The sequence below is a fragment of the Corvus brachyrhynchos genome, unplaced genomic scaffold (genome assembly GCF_000691975.1).
Source record: "Corvus brachyrhynchos isolate BGI_N302 unplaced genomic scaffold, ASM69197v1 scaffold230, whole genome shotgun sequence".
Lineage (NCBI taxonomy): Eukaryota > Metazoa > Chordata > Aves > Passeriformes > Corvidae > Corvus > Corvus brachyrhynchos.
The window spans coordinates 637,663-657,471 of record NW_008235744.1 but is presented as its reverse complement, the minus strand read 5'-3'; the positions used below and the strand labels follow the sequence as shown (position 1 = coordinate 657,471).

Below are 19,809 nucleotides of genomic sequence, written 5' to 3'. Positions count from 1 at the left end.
CCTGAAGCCATTAAAAAAAATAAATCCGGTGTTTTGCGGAAACAATGATAAATCTCTTGATTTGTTTCTACTGTATTAAATAAAATAGCTCAGTGACTTCAAGTATTCAGAGTTGGAATGTGACATTTCTGTATGTACATGTCTACTTAGTTTTTGGTGTTGAAGGGTTTTTTTACAAACTAACAGGGAAAGGCTTAGTCTCTAGTGGTTTCTATATAAATACCTTCAATATTTAAGGCGACCTGATTTGTGGAGATTGTAGTATGCCTCCATTTTTGGCTGATTTGGCATTACCTTTTCTAGTACACTGATGGAAACTCATGAGTATCAAGATTTTGGGTTGGTTTCAGAAAAGGTTACTTTCCAAAGATAGTCTTGGTATTAGCTGCAATGGAAGGACATGGGAGTACAGGGGAAAGCTGCATTTTAAAATACCAAATAATAACTGAAAACTTTAGGAAAGGTTTTAATTTATTGGTCCACAACATCACGAGGGACAATCAGTGGGAAGCACCCTCACTGGGGACAACGACAGGATTTAAAAGGCAAAACTAAGGACCATATTGGCACTTAAAAAATTTAAAATCATAACTTGAGGTGAGAAAGTTTGTTCCACTTCGGATGTTTGCTGCTCAGGGTGTAGAGGAGGTGTTGGGGCACAGTTTTGTAATTAGCAATCTGTTCCTGTATGGAGGAGACTGGGGTAAGCAGTGTAGCCATGTAGTGCATCTGTGTGCAGGGATGACTGTAATTGTTAAAGGTTCCCATACCCACTCTCACAACTTTCTAACTGCCATTAATTAGCCCTAGGTTTTAGTTCCTTTCTAATTAAGAGATCTAAAATTAGATTCTCGATGGCATATGTAAACAAGCTGCCTTTGTTATAGAGGGGTTCCACTTTTCTGATTATCTAGGCCTTTACTAAATGCAGCAACAAGAAATATTTTGGTTTATGTGTTTATATATGCTGTTGACTTGCAGTGGTGTGGTCTGGAGCCTGAATTGATTCTACAAAATGAATTATATTTTGGTACATACTTACTTTTTGCTACCAGGAACCTGATGAGAATAATAAAAACAGGATCTGTAATATTCTTTTTCTCAGGGACTTTTTTTCCAAAGTATGTGCTAGTGTTGAGTGAGTTTTGATTTAAAATTATTACTAAAATAGTTTGTTTGTCTGAAAACTCATTTGCTGAAAATCATTTTCTTACTTAAAAATGATAAGAATTGATGTGCGTTTGCTAAGTGTCTGATTAAAGATCACAAAGAAACTCATATTTTGCATCAGAAATAAGCAGATGGTGGACAGATGGTTTAAATTAATATTAATTAAAAATCTTAACTTAAATTGTTTACCCTGTAAATGCAAAGTTAAGAAGCCAGCTTTCTTCTTTAGGGTTAATAGCACTCCAAATCTATTTATTAAAAATTGCTCCAATGGGCATTCTTTCCAAGCTTTGATCACAAAGATGGTAGCCTCAATAAAGAGCATGAACGTGGGTGAAAGCTGGAGAGAGTCATTCTAGGACTCTTAACAAAGATCCTGCAGAGGTCAAGACTAAAAATTCCTGTTAGCCTCTGTACTCTGGAAGGAAAGAAATGGTCAAAAAGGGACTGAGAATTCAGGCTCTCTCTTTTATGCTGGTTTCTCAATATACTTACTCTTTAAAATTAAATTTACAGTATGGTTGATTATGATACAGTAAAACAAAATCCATGAGTATCTTAAAAACCTTCACACACTGTTGACAAAAAAGAAAAAGGGTCATATTCTGTCTCGATGTATCCCTTATGTTTCCTTACTGGTTCACTGGGGTTGCAGTTGATGTAATTGGGAGGGAAATTATGGCAGCTGGTAATTGTAGAGAAAGTCCAGAGTGTAGCCAAATACCATAGAGCACTGTGTGTGTATATAAATCAGAATATGAAATAACTATGATAATTCAAATATCACTATATGGTAACCATGGATACTTGACATTTTTAGTGGTAGTGACTACTTATCTCTGGACATCTGTCACAGAGCCAGATTTGGTCCTCAGTTAAGCATGTAGTGTTCCCATTAAAATCAAAGATTTGTCCCTTTAGTGAGACAGAATTAGACTGTAAGTGCTGGAAGCTTCGCTCTTTCCTTGAGTTTGTAACTGGGATATTTCGCAGAGGAAGTGTGCATTTTAATAAGTACCCTTTTTCCCTAATGTACCTCTTCATTCAAGTTAAGAATCAGGAACTCTAAATTTAGAATCATCTATAAAGAGCTAAAACTTAATTGAGCTTTGGGAGTGTTAGCGTTTTGATTCATGGTAGTTCTTCCAAATGCTTTTCTTCAGCAGTTGACTTGAAGTTTAGGGAGAAATTGCAGGATTTCTCTGGCAGGGACAGTTTGAAAAAGCATCTAACTTGATGCAATCCTATCCCTCTGTACAAGGAACTGAAGGTATCACTGTGTCACCTCATTAAGTACCCTGGGAAGGGTAGGAGTTTGGCAGTACACTCTGACACAATGGATGCTGGCACTGGGACAGTGTGTACCCCAAAGTAGAACCCATGCTAAAAATGGTGCCTGCTACAGTGTAAGCTATGACTTCACATCCATAAACTAAGGTAGTCGTGTTACGGATACTAAGCACATTCTTAACCAAGAGTTAGCAAAGCTTCAGGGAAAAAGAACCAGATGTGAGAGAAGCTTTAAATGTTGGGGGTTTGCAGCATGCAGTTAAAGCTGTAACTGACAGATTACGAGTTCCTGTGTCATCGGCTTGGAAAAAAGCTGCCTAGGTGGCGTGTTTTCCACTCCCGCCCCTGTCATTCACTTTCCTCTCTGCAGGTGAAAGGTGTGTGTTTCTCTCTTTCTGCTGGTGAAAACCTACAGTTTCCAAATGTTGCTACGACTCCACATTCTATTTTCATGAATTAGACCAGCGTAGTAAATTATTTATTTCAGACCACCACAATTGCAGGGATCACACACAACTCTTGACACAAACTGTCTATGTGGAAATGGCTTCATGCGGATTTTAAAAGACCCTGCAAAGTGTACACAGGCGGAATCTGCATCCTGACAAAGAAAATTCAAATAAAATTTGTTTAATCTTTTTTTTCCTTCCTTGCAGATTTCTTCGCGTATCTTTGCTTTGGGTTTTTTTTCTGCATGCTTTTTTCACAACTTGGGTTTATTTTCAGTTATTGTTTCTGGAAGTGTCACCGGATTATAAAAGTGCACGTCTCTTATTATTTTCTTTTCTTCTATTCAGGTAGATATATTACCTTTATCATGGACCCATTTCAATATGTCTATGTCATCCGAAATAGCAAGCAACTTGAATTTCATGAATTTGCTAATAAAATGGCATCTAAAACTTTTGACTACCCAGCCTTGTCAAAAGGAAAATTCCCTGAACTCAAGGAAAACCTGCACAGAATCTACCAGTATCTACAAGGCAAGCCTTTGGATATCATTTCTGACCACATGATGAAAAATCTCCAGGATATATTTGAATGGAAATGCTCACAAGCAACAGATTGGGAAACAGAAAAAATGTACAAATTCTGCTGCTCTGTAATGTTTGAAGCCAGTTTTGTAACACTATATGGAAGAGTTCCTGCTGCAGATGGCCACAAAGTTATTAGTGAAATCAGAGACAAATTTATCAAGTTTGATGCCAGCTTTCCCTATTTAGCTGCAAACATACCAATTGAGTTGCTAGGAGCTACCAAGAAGGTTCGGAAGGAGCTTATACATCATTTTTTACTTCAGAACATGACAAAATGGCTGGGAGGGTCAAAAGTGGTCCAAGCCAGACAAGATATATTTGAGAAATATGAGCTGCTTGGAGATTATGACAAAGCAGGTAGGAAACTTATGAATGATTGCTTGTCTAAAATAAAATAATTTACTATAGACCTTTGAAATAAAAAGGCAAAATGGCGACCTTGAAATTTTTTTATGTTCATTCTAATTGGCTAATGATAAAATGTTTTACTCTGAAACAACCCTCTATGATAATTGATTTTTTTTTTGTGCTGAGGTGGTAAAACAAGATACTTAATGGTGATAATGAGAAAGATTATAACTGAGCTGCATTTCCTCCCCTTATTCCCCCCCCCCCCCCGACATTACATTTCAAACTATTCTCATTAAGCAGAAAATTAGACTTCAGAAGCCTATTGGTCCTCATTAGCATTCACTGATCCTTGGCTGGGTCTGTGTCCTAACATCTTTTAATTAGCACACTGCAAATCTAATCAGTGTAATAAACGCTATTAATCTTCCTTTTCACTTATTTTCTCCCAGCACATCATTTTGCCTTCCTGTGGGCCTCTGTGGGAAACACGATTCCAGCTACATTCTGGGCCATGTATTATCTTCTGCGGCACCCAGAAGCTCTTGCAGCGGTGCGTGACGAGATTGACCATTTGCTGCAGTCAACAGGTCAAAAGAGAGGGCCCACATATAACATCCACCTCACCAGAGAACAATTGGACAACCTGGTCTACCTAGGTAATTTATTTTTATCTGTTAGGAAGAGAAGAGGGGCTCTCCCGGCAAACTCGGTTTATCACTCATTTCTGTTTACTGAGAAGGTGGAGGACACAGCTGCCTAATTGACATAATAACACCCATTTACATCAATTATAAATTATGTAGTTTATAGCTGTAGATACTCTCATTGCATGTAAACATTAAAGCCTAGGTAATTAACTATGCAAGGTATGCAAAAGGCTAAATCGAAGCTTTGCAATTATTTGGAAAAAAGTTGATGCCTATTAAGTTGTTTGATTCTGAGCATCTGCCGAAGTGTTAATGCATTTCAAATACTTCTGTATGGTACTGCCAAGAAAGACCCTTTTCTGAAATTAAAGGGGGATAGCGTATTTAAACCGCAAATGTATTTTTTCTGCAAGCAATTTCATTCTTCAACCAAACAAAAAAGGCTTCTAAAGCAGGCTTCTGTTGGGCAATGCTTCCAAATAAAATATAAGAAGATAAAAATTTGCAGAGTAGAAATGGTGTTTTCAGTACTTTATTCAAAAGAGGGAGCTTTAAGGGAGCTACATGTCTTCCGGTTCTGGATCAGGGGTTCAGAAGGAGACCCTTACCAGTGGTCATTGGAAGTTGTTTGAATCAGGAGCTGTATAGGCCTTCAGAGCATCAGCTCTTGGTTTCACTTCATTTGGTGGTGCACAGATACTGGCAAGAGAAATGGTGAAAATAGCCCAAGGGAGAAAAGAGGGTGTAGCACATAGGTACCTAACCTTTAAGCATCTGAAAGTCTCCACAAGTAGCGTTACAAGGTTAGACAACAGCTGAATAAAAGATTAAATGTTCAATAATCCTCTGTTGTTAAATATCAAAACCAATCCCATGTTCAAAACAAGCTCATGTCTATAGATCTTGGTAGCTCATGACCTGAACTGATGCTCCACTCTTAAACAAAACTGTGTCAAGAGGTGGTGGTGGAGCAGTGCATTCTGGGCCTGGTTTGGATCTTTGTAATAGTTGCCATTCTCCAGGATCATCCAGTGTGGCATGTCTCAAGAATCTCTGTGCAAACTTGATTTGATTAGTACAAATATAAAATTGAGGCTGATTAATTTCCTTTGTGTTAGAGCATTAATATTAATCTTATATATCATAAGTCTACTAATTTGGTTACATCTGGAGTCATAGCTGTTTTGATGCAGATTTATCTCTAACAAATTGAGAATGCTTTTGAAGTAGAGGAGATATTGGATGACAATTCTGATGAGTAACATGACTTTCTAAGCATTTAATGGACTTTTAAGGAACACAAGTAAAACTACTTCACATCAGAGCTAGCATACACCAATAAATAAGTTACCAAGCATCAAGAAGATCAAAAGAGAATTTGGCTTGTATTTATAGACTGAGATGGGAATGGCAATGAAAAAAAGGGGGAAAAAGGCTCCCCAAAAGTGTAGGACTAAGGAAAATAAAAGCATGTAGTTTGCTAAAACCATCTGGTGCAAAACAGTATGAACAGTTTAAAAACATTAACTGTGTCATTCCTCTGCTTCTTGAAATCTTGAAGTACCTTGGTAGCATTTGATTTATGTGTTAAGAGGGAAGTGCCACATCCTACTTTGTAGTATTCTTGTAACACTTTTGTTAAATTTTATAATCATGTCAAACATAATGTGATATGAACAGAAGCTAGATTTCAATTCTTCTGGCACTTTAAGTCATAAACGGCTCGATACTGTCCCATAAAATAATAATATAGAAAAAATCTGTACCATAGGAGAATTAGAGTCATGCTTCAGCGGAAAGGGGAAAGGGATCTTTTGTTAATAAGTGTGTAGGAGGGATGAAGGTCCCAAATTGCATTGCTTGCACACCAAAAACTCCCCTGTTGCAGGAAGGCCACTGACCCCAAACCTCCAAGAGCTTTTCCTCTTTCCGTTCCCTCTGTGCCAACCCGGAGCGTAGGAAACTGGGATTGTGTCCCTGCTCTCGAGTGAGGCAGACCAGGTGGGATGCTTGCATGTTCATCACCTTGTCATCTCATTCTCCTGTTTTAAGCGCTCTGATTCTCCATCCTCTTTTTGGCCTACTATAACAAGAGACTTTTTTTGGTTCTTCATGCTATGGAGAAGAAGCACAATTGGTAAAAGTCTGTCTCAGGAAGTAGCATTGTTATTATGGTCAGATTCTTTGGGTCTAGGGAACAACATGGTCGGATTTACTTCTAAATTCTAAGCACAGGTATGTGATTATTTTATTTAAAAAAAAAAAACCAAAATAAACCAAAAACCAAAACACATTCAACCCAAAATAAGCTAGCAAATGTTGGCCCTGATTATCTTTTTCTGATGGCATTTCTGGGCAAGCACTCTTTGTATTGTCTACATAAAACAATATAATCCCAAAATCCAAACGTGTGTATTTGTGCACACAGAGTAACATACATTATTAGACATTGTAGATCACAACAGAACTCTCATATGGTAAAGGACACATGAAAATGGTCTGTCAATTAAACTGGTTATAATGGAAATGCCAAGGGTAAAGCAGAGATGTACTTAGTGCATGTTTAATGCTAGGCATGTTTAGTCAGTTCGTTTGTTTAATATTAGTCCATTCATTTATATGGTGAAGTATTCTTGCCCCAGGTCGTTGCTGAATCCCAGATATTCCTGCAAAAAGAGCACAGCTTGAAAAATTGTTTCGTGCACAAGAAAGGGTAGGCACCCAAAAAGACCTAATACAGAGTATGTAGTCATAACACAAATGCTAAGCATTAAAATCATTGGTTGAATTGAAAGAAATAAATATATTTTTTTGGAATGGTCTGGGCAGTGCCATTTAGTTCTTAGTAAGGTGCAAATGTACTTGTTTCAGATTATCGTTTGTGTTGGCACACCATGATGCCCGTGGGTAAATGACCCCCCCAAATATTTGCATACTCAATAGCTATTTTCCTACAATACACTCTAATAATTATTGTACCCTATTACCTGCTCTGTATTAGTGTAAAATTAACAATCCATTATTACACAATAAGTTTTATAAAACATTTACAGATAGAGATCATGTTTAATTAAAATTAACTTGCCTACTAAAGCCAAATGCACTTATGATTCACAATGACCTTTTATTACCTGCAGTCCCTTGTTTTGGCTGGATGATTGACAGCTTGCTGTTTGGCTACCATGTTGTATTTCAGCTGACAAGACTTTTCATTTTAACTCAATTTGCCTGCCTATCACAAGCTGGTGGCAGGCCAGGCTCAAGTCACCCAGCTTTGCCTCAGCAGCTTGCTCTATTTCTCATTAGTACGCATTTATTCAGTGGAAATTGGAAGACAAATGCTTGAAGGCATGTGAACTAAGTATAGCAAATTAGGGTTTAAAGACTGAATATTTATAAGTATATTGAAACAGTTTTTAAAAAAAAAAGTCTAGAATGAATTGGAAGCTGAGTGCTAGCTTTAGTATAAGAGAAATGAAGAGAGAAGTGGGAGGATTCTAAGAATAACAATACTATGAGAGATATCTCTCTCTTCCCCCCTCCTTCTCTCTCTCTAGAAAATATGTAAAATCTCTCTGACAACACCTTATCAAACAACAGCCTGGCTTCTTTATGTAGCACTTGCACAGTGAAGTTTAGCATCTCATGTGTGTAAGAAGGGGGGAAAAAAATGAGGGTCATGTTCATTTGCTGCTTGGTTATCCCTTGGTATGCTTTAAATTGCCTTGTTTGTTCGGCACAAGCACAGAAACAGATGTTGCTCTACCGTGCTGGATAATTTACTGTACCTCACAGTGCAGAATGGAAGGCCTCCCAGGCTACCCAGCTGGTCTGTCAGCAGCGATGGCTGGTGTCTGCTGAACTATGACAACTGCAAGTAAAGGCTGCAGTTTTATTGTGCAGTTGTCATTCCTCTCAATGTATAGCTCTGGCATTTGTGGAAAGCTGACTGTCTATTTTTTTAATGTGAGCCTGCAAAGCCATATAAGCTCCATTCTCCTTTGTTGATCATAATGTGACTCATTACTTTTGTCATCTAATGATTATCGGCATGATCGCTCAGAGCGAGAGCCAAGCTCGCCTTCCACACATAACTGGTACTGGAAGGTAAAACAGATTTGTCATTTACGATCTGACCGCTAAGCCACACTTTGTGCTCCATTATTGTGATTAACTTCTGCATAAGATATGCTGCCCAATTGTCATTTGAGATCCGGCAGCAGGCAGGGACTGCTGCGCTTTCTGGGAGGATGTCCACCGATAGGATGTGACCGCATTGCTTGGGTGGTTAAATGTAAACCTGCTATTTTGCCATGGCACTTTAATAATTATTTCTCTTTTTTTTCCCTCCTTCCCTCTTCCTCATTTGATTTCTGCTGTCTCTACATATGGCACCACCATTTCCAAATGGTGGACTGGTATGAAGCTACCAGCTTCATTTTCCGCGGGTTGAAGGCAGGCTGGAGTGGAGGCTGGACCCTTCCTTTGTACCGCATAAAGTTTTGTTGCCAGAGCACTGCCAGTTGAAATCTATCGTGTCAGGTGCCTTGTGGCTATCCGCAGTAGAGGCCATCTTCTGGAACCAGGGTTCTTTTCTGGCTTCGTCACCAACAAGCCGATTTGACTCTGCCTGATTATAGTAACGAAGGCAGTCCAAAAGAATATGCACAGACTCACTGTACGTCACATTGAATCACGGCGCTGGCCACACAAAGCTGACCGCAGCCTCATTTCTTTAGACAAATGCATGCTTAAGGAAAAACCTCCTGCAAGAAAGCATCCAGGGCCACTTTATTTGCTATGCATGCTGCACCAGATTTAATTTTTAGTGAAAGAACGTTTGTTATTATTTTTTTCAGAGGCATCTGCACTGGGTAGCTACTGTCTCTAATAAACTAACCTTTTGGGTGCAGCAATTGCAGTGCCTTGGTGAACACTTAGAGAAGGCTTATTTGATATCACAAAACATAAATGAAGACACAAATGGATTATTACATGCAAATGAAACCTTATTTTAGGCTATTTTTCACACTAATGATTAGAAGGAATCAAGTCACATATAACAGTGCCCATACACACTGGTGGAAAAATAGTCAGTTTTGATTACAAAGTGAGAGATGCAGCCCTAGACAGGAGCTACATGCTGATATACATGCTATCAGAATGATTTATGCAAATTATGCATATTATTCCCAAAGGAATTCCTCCTCAAACTGCCAGGATAAATTGCCGGAAATTAGCCATAAAATCTGTCGTGCTAGGAGCAAAAGGTGAAGGCCACTGGGAAAGCAAGGACATTCAGCTTCTGGAGCCTTCCGGGATGTGATGGTGGAGACAGAAATCTTGCTTTCCCCAAACCTGAAAGGACTATGTTTTGTTTCCTCTAGGCCAATTAGAAGTGTCTTTCTCTCTTAAAATTACCAGGCAAATAATGAATTGCTTTCATTCACTCTGACCACAACAGACACTATCATTTGGCAGCATAGTGCATTGAAAAGAAAATACATTTGAAAATTCTCAGAATAACTACAGAATTAACAAGCAGAATGATTTCTAATGTACATTAGAAATCCATTACATCCAACAGCTTTCAAAAGGCAAGCTAAACAGCTCCATGGATGCGCTCGCTGGTATTTGTTTGCAACCACCAAAATATATGTAAATGCATAAAGTGTTCATGTCTCTTGATTGTGTTGTTTTCAACATGATGCCTGAATAATAACTTTCCACCCAAAACTTGGTGCTCCTTACAACTGACAGGATTTCTCATCACCATCAGTGAGAATCACGTCGGGAGGTTCAGCATCCCGACTGGTCCACCCCAACCCTGCGGGGTTGTTTATTGCCTCCTCCTGGTCTCTGCTTTTTGTTTGGCTTTGTTTGTGTGGTTTTTTCCTTTTTTTTTTCCTTTAGCCTACCCTACTAAACTCCTGGAGAATCAGCAGCTGTAGCCATGTATAACTTCCAGTCATCTCCCATATTTCTGATGCCTCCCCCCCTCCCCCATTTTGTTTAATCGCAGAGAGTGCCTTAAACGAGAGTTTAAGAATGTGCTCGTCCTCCATGAACATCCGCATCAGCCAAGAGGATTTTGTTCTCAAGCTTGAAGGGAATCAAGAAGTCGTTTTGAGGAAAGGAGACTGGATAGCCCTTTACCCGCAGATTTTGCACATGGACCCTGAGGTCTATGAAGATCCTAAGGTAAACATTCAGCTGGTGCTACTCTTCCTACTCCAGGCACTTCGAAGCAGCCAAGCCTTTTGTGATCTGTGGGTTGTTGGTTTTTTTTTTTTACTGCTGTTCCTTCTTGTGGAACAAATCTTCCTAGTTTCAGATGTATTTTCTAGGGCCCTGCAGGTCAAAGGATTCACGGCCTGAAGAGAGAAATATGGTGATGAGACTGACTGCGACTGCTTTCAAAGGAATTGACAGTTGCACATTGACTACCATAAACTTTAGGCTAAATGTGGGCTTTGTTTGGCAGTGGATCATTTGATACCCAAGGAGGGCTGAATAATAGAAGGTGGTTTAAATAGCAAATAATGTGGGCCATTTAGCTAAGTGCCCGCAAAGCATCATTGACTCTCTGAAGCCCTATAATAGCAGTGTCTTACTTGAGCCTTATGCTTTTTCACCTCCCTTCGTAGGGATTCACCCCTTCTTGATCAATTAGAGTGTTGTGAACTTGAGACTGTAAAGCTGTTGCTCTGCAGCGAAGCTCGGAGGGTAATTGTGTCATCTCCTTGTATTTTTCTCTGACGCTCAAGTTAATGAATATCAAAGACTCGAAATTAATCCACCCTGCCTCAGCTGTAATACAGCTTCAGAAGTTCACCACCTGAATGCAAATTGAATAGTCCTCTTCTCAGCTAGGTTGCTCCCCAGATTGCTGTCCCCAGCCCAGGGTGGCACAGAGGAAGAGCAAGAAAGGGCAAGGGTGCACGCTGACGCTATTAAATGGCTCGTCTGCCTGAGAGGCAAGAGCTTTTTACCTCATCCATTCCTCACCCCTATTTTTCTAAGCAAATGGCTGTCTCCCAGCCATACTGATTTCCATCCTTGGCATTTGAGGCAAAGAAGAAAGGAACTGGATTTTTTTACATGTTTATAGAAAGCCCGTGTTAGAGACATTGCTCTCTGAAGCTCTCCCTTCCAGGAATTTAAAGACGAGAGGTTGCAAAGAAAAGATGAGATTCAAGTGTCTCCTTGGTGCAGGACAGCATTTCGTTGTGTAGGAGCTCTGCCAGCCTCAGTGAGAGGAGGTGTGGAGCATGTTGGAGTCAGCAGGAGTAAGGTATAGTCACTGGGATGAACGCTGGAGCCGTGGGAATGAAAATTACATTCAGGGGAGCTCTGCTGGCTGTCCCCACCCAAAAATGAAGATGAAGCCTGCAGAGAAAATTAGGGTTTTAAAAATAATTAATCTCCTGGCAAATAGTTGATTAATATTTTTATCCTTAAAAAGGACAGATAACAGCTAACAAATAAGCTCTCTTTTTTTCATTTTATCCTTAACACTTTATTTTGGAGAATGTTATTGATTTGTCAAAAGTCCATCTGTTTGTTTAGGTCCTAGACCAAAAGCATCAGTGTGGAAACTGATCTCCTCCCTTATCCAATAATTGCCGGAATATATTACCATATTTCCATTGCTTGGATATATCTGCTTAGTATCAGCTCTGCTCAGCTTTCACAGTACAGCTTTAGTTCATATATTTTATCTTTTTGATAGTGAATGAGCAATCCACACGTTGCAGTACATTGATTTCAGCACATGGGCCCTCTCGAAAAGTGGGGAAATCACTGTTCTGTTTGGTTCTTAAAATATGCAGTGTGCTTTCAACAATAACTACTGAGGATCAGATAGAGATGGAGAATGAATTTTTTGAAAGGTGCAGTCTTGAGCTTGTCATGTATTTAGGGAAAACTTTTCCTGGGAAAACAGGCAGCTTGACGAGATAATTTTGTAGCAATGCTTTTTCTCCTGGATACATAAATTTAAGTTCAAGCTATCTTCTGCTTTGGCACCATATTGTGTAAGTGTAAGCATATATTTCTGACCTCTTTCTCCATCCATTAAGGCCTAAATAAATTAGTCAGTTTTCTATAAAGTGTATAAGTGAACCCCTAAATTCCAACTCAGCTAGTTATAGAGCTCAGTAAATGAACTCTGAAAAACCCATAGAGTAAATATCAGGAAACCCTGCAGGAAACCCTCTATGGTGACATCCCAAACAAAGCTAAATACAGTATGTGACAGAAAGGGACTTATATCAATTGCAGGAGATTGCTCAGTTTTCATGATACTTGCAGCAGCCCATCCACACAGAACTTCATTACCTGTTTTTGCTCAGTATCTTGACCTTTTCCTTGCTGTCAGCCACCATGTCTCATTCAGGAGACTTTGCACATGGCTGAAAGTTCCTTCATTTTTAAAAATTAGGCTTTATTTAGCCAGTAAACTAGCTTGTAAGGAAACACTACTCAACCCAAGGGGCTTCAGCAGCACAAGCCTGAGTTCGATGTCACTGTCATTGGCTACATTCCTGTCTCGCACTTGTTTTCTGTTTTCCCTATTCCTTAGACAGCAATTTATTTTTTGTTAAAAGCAATTACAAGTCTCAGAAAGCTCTTAATATGACAAAGAAAGCATAAGGTTTGACCCAGTGTGTCTGTGTGTTCAATAACACAGCTCTTAATTGCTCCAGACACCAGAAGTGCACCGTGTGAAAATGTTTGAGCAAAGTGAAGAGCTCTGGGTTGGGTTTTTAAGCTATTGCAGTTCATACTTAGAGATGCTTTTTTAGACCAGAAGGACTTAGAATTCAGGAAGTAAATCTTACGGTATTCTGGCCTTTCATTTGTTACTGTGCTGCTTCAAATGAAGCAATAACTTCCTGGCGGAAAAAATAAAGGCATGCTTCCTTTTGGCTGGGGTGTTCAAAGAGACTGAAAATAATTACTTGTCAGTGGATACAGACATAGAATCACCTTTATATTTGTGGAAAATCCAGGCCTCTGCCATTTAGTGAAACAAGCTCCTGTTCTTTAGCACCCAAACTTACATCCCACTGCACCTAGTACTCGTTCCCTTTCTCACTGACCACCTCCCCTGACACTTGCTTCTCAACAGCAAGACCTGGAGTGCATGATTTTCAGAGCCTTTAATTTAACGGGTAGATCACTATCAGTGTATTTTTAATGGTGGTGTGGGGTTTTTAATCAGTTGAGGTCGATTTCTGTCTGACTGACTTGTTCCCAGGCAGCTCCAAATGGCTGCTGCTATAGCAGATGTATGCAAAGCAGGACAAATGCTAATGAGTGACCATAAGCAAGAAGTGCTTGTCATTTTTATTCAAAGCATGCAGGAGGGTTTTGTAAGTGGTTAATTTGCCATTGACTGAGTGAGGATGCCAGATCTCCTCCATTCAAAAACACAAATTATCTCTAAACAGGGATCCTGCTACTCAAAAATAGTTAGAAATATGTTCAATTTATGGAATGTAGGTTACAAGTGTGAACTCAAGCCTTACTTGAAAGCACCCTCTTTATAATGGTCAGTCACTGGCAGTTGTCCTGCTTTGCTCACAGCTTCTAGAGCAAAATATTTGAAGGTAAGATGTGGCAAGTTAAGCAGCAACCATCTCCAACTGAAAGGAAAATTGACTGCAAAGCACTGGAGTTTTCAAACAATCTGCACCATTCGGTGCAAGAGAAGGGTGGATTTTGCTCTAGCTTGCAGGAGCAAAATTGGTGCAATGCATTAATTTATTCATAGGCATTTGCAGAATTTAGCAGATTATCCTTATTCATGATGTATGTATCACACTGAGTGCATATGATGCTTTACAAGAAAATTGTCCTTCCACTAAGGTTCATTGTCCCTGCTGCAAAGCGGTCAAAATCTAATTACAATCAATATAGGCCAGACACTCGCTGGATGAGATGTGGAAGTTGAAGGAGCTTGATGTAAAAGGACTAAGCTAAATAAGTGGATTTAAAGAGTGTTCTTTGCAGGCAAGATAATGTGAGTTAATGAAACTTGAGGGAACCAACTAAAAAGAAGAAGCTGTCAGCTCCTTGTCTTCGTCTTTATCTTATTTTCTGGGTTTCAGGCGTGTTACCATTGTGCAAAGAAAGCAGCTCATGTAACTGCCTTGTTACATATCATGCTGTCTCTCTCTTTCTCTTTCATTTTCAGGAGTATAAGTTCGATCGATACATAGAGAATGGCAAGAAGAAAACCACATTCTACAAGGCAGGAAGAAAACTGAAGTATTTCCTAATGCCCTTTGGCTCTGGGATCAGCATGTGTCCAGGGAGGTTCCTCGCAATGAATGAGATGAAGATGTTTCTTTTCATACTATTGTCTCATTTTGATGTAGAACTAGCAGAAAACAAATCTGTCAGACTTGATAACAGTCGCATGGGCCTTGGTATCCTCCTGCCAGACGTTGATATTGCCTTTCGTTACAAGCTAAGGTCCTTAAGAAATTGAGCAGCTGCTTTTATGCCTTCCACTAATCTCCATGTTTGCTCTGTTTCATCACTCAGCTTTATATTTTTGGAAACATTTGCTTTTCCCTCTCTGCTTTTACCTCCTTCCTCTTTGTTTCTAAGGAGAAAAGCCATTGGGCTGGAGGTAGAGACCAGATGCAAGGATGTGCAACCTCAATTTGTCCTGCCTGAGTTGTGAGAAGTGAGGTGACATGACAAGAGTCTGGCCAAGTAAATAGCCCAGCATCTCTACAAGGTGCATCCCCCCATGCTCTTGGCGGTGAGATGAGAAGGATTTAGAGGAAGGATGAATCCAGGCCACTTGCATGGGAAATGGGCTCAGCAGCCCTCTGTCACAGGGTTAGATTGGGAGGTCCCATACACCCATCATCTAGAGGAATATCAGCATCTGCTCATAGAAGCATAATAACAAGAAAGGGGGAGCTTATTTCTAGATGATGAAAGAATTTCTAGTTATAATTATCCTAACTTTATATTTACTTTATTTCTTTAATGGTCTTGAGAGTCTTAGCCTTTTATTTGGGAGAGGTGATGGAAGTTGTGTGGGGTGGTGGAAGATGATTTGCAAGAATGTCTTACTGACAACACATTTCTAACTTCAGGTTTATGTACTGAGGGTGAATGCTTTGCTTTCTTGCTCCTTTTTTTTTTTTTTTTGTGCAGTGCAGTGCAAAAAAATTAAAATATGTGATTTCTTTCCTGCAATCATTTAAAGTCAGAAGGGGAGTTCTGTTGATTTTAATAGGCTCTCAATCAAGCCTAAATTATCTGTTTTGGCTTTTGAGCCCCCCCCTCCCCCCCCAAGAAGCATATTCTTCAGGGAGAAAATATACAAGCCTGTTTGAAATTATTTTATCACCTCAAAAATTAGCTTCTCTTTCTCTCACTGTTTTTCAGTAACATGTTCGTGTATTTATTTTGACCGTTTCTTATATTTCTTCATTTCTCCAAAAAGGCAAAAGAGGAAGAGGTTTTCAAGGGCAAGTGTGGTATCTAAAACTGCTTTTTGATGTTGTTTTACTTTGCCCACGTTATGCATAGGCAGAGTAGTGTGACCTGTGTTTGGAAACAGAATTGTCCATCTGCAAACTGGAAAATAGGCTCTTCCCTGGGGCCAAAATCTGAGCAAGTGAAAACCCTGGGCAGCCACAGAAGTTTATACTGGCTGCCCAGCCTGCTTCACTGGGTGCCCAGCTCTTGTTTGGAAAATAATTTCCTAGTGCACAAGATCTGAGATTTTAGACCCTGTCTCTCTTCCCAGCCATCACTTCAGAGACTGATGAGGATTCCCGTGCCTGTCCAGTCTCAATTTGCCAAGATGATAATTGTGATGGGAGAATAGCCATGTCTGTGGGCCTTGCCTTGTGTTCCTAAAAAACATCTCTCTTTGGGATGTGCCAGAGTAAGTCTTCCAAAATCAGAAATTCTACTCATCTGTAGAGCACTTGATGGCCTGTGGATGAAAACTACTACCTACATATTAAGAATTATTTATTCAGTTCAGTTATTTGTGTAAAGCATATACCCTAAATAAGCACCAGCATCAGTAGAAAGGCTTTTAGAGATTGGCACAGTCACCTTCCAAATCCTCCAAGAAGAAAATTGTGATTTTGTGGGATTTATTGGAGAAACATTTTCTCTTCATATATAGTATTGATAATGTCTACAAATTTGGAGTACCCTTACGTTAAATGGGCTTTGCGGTTGATTAAATGTTTTAACTTTACTTCAACATTTAATCAACAGCAAAAGCTGATTATTGCTTTGTGCCACAGAATAAAATTGGTTTTTATGGAGACATTCTTGTAGTCAGGTTACTTACTCCTGTAGTTACTCTGTAGAAGTACTCAGCTGTAGCTCACAATCCAGTTTGGACATTAGAGCCTGGTTTATTGAGAGAGGGAATGTTGATATCATTACACTGTTGACTGTATTCCATTATTGCTTAAATGTAAGCTGTAAAATGTCTCATACCACAATTATGATGAATCCTTCTTTGGCATCCAACTTTAAAACAAACCTGAAGCAACTGTGAAAATAACAGTGGGTATTTGTTTTAAACAGAAGCCTCTTTTTTATAATTGTATTCTATTTTTAGGATTTTGAATTAGAGTGTCACTGGCTGCTGCAGAATTTGATAGGGCATAATAGGACTGTGCCAAAAGTACATGCAAATCATTAGTAGTTTCAGATTAATTGCTGATCAATTTGTATAGTATTTTTCTGAAATTAAAAAAAGAACTAGATTGTCTCCAAAGTAGCAAATTAAATCTGTAGGGTATGCTCAATTGAAAAAAAAGAAAATGGTCAGAAACTTTCCCAGGAGTTGCAGGAAACCTCTATGAAGGCGCTTGGAGGCCTTGCATCAGAGTTAGAGAGCACCACACAAGAGGCCAGCATTCTGCTAGGATAAAAGTTGCTTGCTGTTTTTGCTCAGGAACCAAAATAATCAAACGCAAAGCAGGATCTGTCCAGCCTGGCCTGGAATTGTGTCCCTGGTAACCCATACTCCTGGTAGATTAGTTTTGCTGGTATGCAATGCATCACTACCTTGGCATACCTCAGCTGCAGAGGAAGTAAACCTCACCCCCATGTAAAGTCATGAGAGCTGGAGCAGGACAGAGGAGAGGTTAAGCCCTTCTGGTCTGTGCATTCAGCAGCTGAGGAGGTGACATATTGAGAGCCAGCAGCTGGTCTGAGCAGGAGTGACTCCGTCTCCTGGAGCAGGATTGAAAGGCCCCTGGTGTTGGTATTCCTGGTCAATAAGCTGAGACAGCACAACACGGTAAGGGTGCAGCATCCCCAAAAGTCCCAGCTGAGCCAAGCTGGCTGCAGGGTGCTGTGCCAAGAGCATGTTTCAATACATAGGGCACAACACCGTTTTTGATGATCTCCTCTGCTGCAGGACCCAGGAGTGTGCAGCTCTGAGTGTCTGTCACTGGAGCACGAAGAGGCAAAATCATCTAAGCAGAAACAGCAGTGCTGTTTGCAAGCATTCAGGTGCTGGTGGGGCTGCAGGGCAGGGCAGGGGGAGGCAGTCAGACCTGTGCTTCCCTCTCCCACCTGTCCACTTCTGCAGGGGGGTCTGCCCTGCCAGCCCAGCGGTGTCTGCTGGGGGCAGCCACAGGCCTGGCCAGGTGCAAGATGAGGCAGGAGGAGTACAGAGCTGCCTCCTGAATTTCTCTGCTGTTCCTCGATGAAATGGTGCACTTACCCATCAGTTTGAGATGTGACTTGGCTGGTCACTACCAGCCTCTGACTGTAAGTTGTTGATATCTATGGCTGTATCAATAGCATCTTCTGCTATTAAAAAAAAAAAATATATAAGCACCTTTTTTCCTCATTAAAAAAATAGGTTTAAGTCAATATGGCCCATTATAGCACCCAAGAAGAAAGTTAATTTATCATGAGCTAATGTGAATGCTAAAATGTAATTTTTAATTACTATTCTTATTTTAATTTACAGATCGTATGTTCTCCATTTTCATGCCGACGCTTAGTACTGCTAGATGCTATTGTAAACTTTTTAAATGTTCCATTATTTAGGAAACCATCTAGTATATGTGTACCTGTTTGCGAATTAGATTTTCATATCTTTGTCAATATGTCCTAATGTAATAATATAGCCATGTAAGACTTGTTCTTTAGTTTATGCTTTGAAGCTAGCTGCATATCACTACTTTTGGCACTGCTATTTTTATGTATAATTCCTGGTGTGTGAATTTCTCTTGTAGAATTATACGCGATCTTTTATTTTGTCATTATTGAACTTTCTGTCGTTTGAGAGATTGTGAAGTGCTCTTAATTGTGCAAACTGACAATTTGTATATAGATGAACAACAGCTAGGTTCTGCTTTAACAGTTAATATCCAGGGTTCAGGCTCCTAGATCCACTAAGGTACTTCTAAGCAAGAAAATCAAAATGTCATTATTTTAGTAATCTAACATCTTAAGGGAATTTTGTATTTCAAGGACACAATAAAAAGGAATATATCTATTTTAATATTGAATGATTGTCCATGGTATTTTTTCCAGCTTATGTTTATACTTCTCTCACAGATTCATAACTATTGCTTTATTTTTTTAATTATTATTTCAACATACTGCATTTTTCTATTACTTGATCTTGACAGATATTTCTGTAATAAAAAAAATAAAAAAAAACATTTAAATTCAGCAGTGGAATGCAGAAAGTCCTCTGAATATTGGAAATGATCATGTCTTTTTTACCACAGCCCCCCCCCCCATAAAACATAAGCCAGTTCTCATCAGATGAGGTAAAAAAAGTGGTGCTTCTGACATTCTTAGAACATTATTCAGAATTAGCATAAAGATCTGCAGTCCACTAGTGATTCCTAAGTACAGCTCCTAAGCTTTTGCTTTTGCAAACCTCCATGTAGTACAAGATGTAGTACCTAGTGTAAAATATTCTGTCTTCACAGATCATTCATTTTAAAGGGGGATATGAATGAAATTGTTACAATACACAGCACTGCACCAGCAAAGCACAACTTGGATTTTCTAGGTATCACTGTAGCTGTTGAGTTCTACAAGTAGGTATTTAATATGAAGGTTGTACCCTAAAGACATCGGTGTTTCTCCATTCCTTCATGCAGAAATGCTTGTCAGGTATGTCTGCGAGGGTTATTGAAGATACTTCCTAGAGAAGACAGACCTGCAGCATTTTCTGGATTTGATAAGTACGTGTGTAGCTGTGCAATTGTTTTAACTCCAGGCTATATTAGAAGTTACTGAAATTATAAATTAAAAAGTGGCATTGTTTGAGATTTCTTGAA

The 19,809-nt window shown here is 39.4% G+C and overlaps 1 protein-coding gene across 2 annotated transcripts in view; it reads left to right on the top strand.

The window, feature by feature from the left end:
* Nucleotides 1-19,023, top strand: part of LOC103624890 (25-hydroxycholesterol 7-alpha-hydroxylase) — a 40,667-nt gene extending 21,644 nt beyond the window's left edge. For both annotated transcript variants that reach the window (XM_017725793.1, XM_017747266.1), the window contains 4 exons: nt 3,258-3,854; nt 4,298-4,504; nt 10,518-10,696; nt 14,697-19,023. In XM_017725793.1, coding sequence (XP_017581282.1) covers nt 3,278-3,854; nt 4,298-4,504; nt 10,518-10,696; nt 14,697-14,993 — 1,260 coding nt within the window. In that variant the 5' untranslated portion in view covers nt 3,258-3,277 and the 3' untranslated portion in view covers nt 14,994-19,023. The remainder of the gene's footprint in view (nt 1-3,257; nt 3,855-4,297; nt 4,505-10,517; nt 10,697-14,696) is intronic.
* Nucleotides 19,024-19,809: the final 786 nt, after the last annotated feature.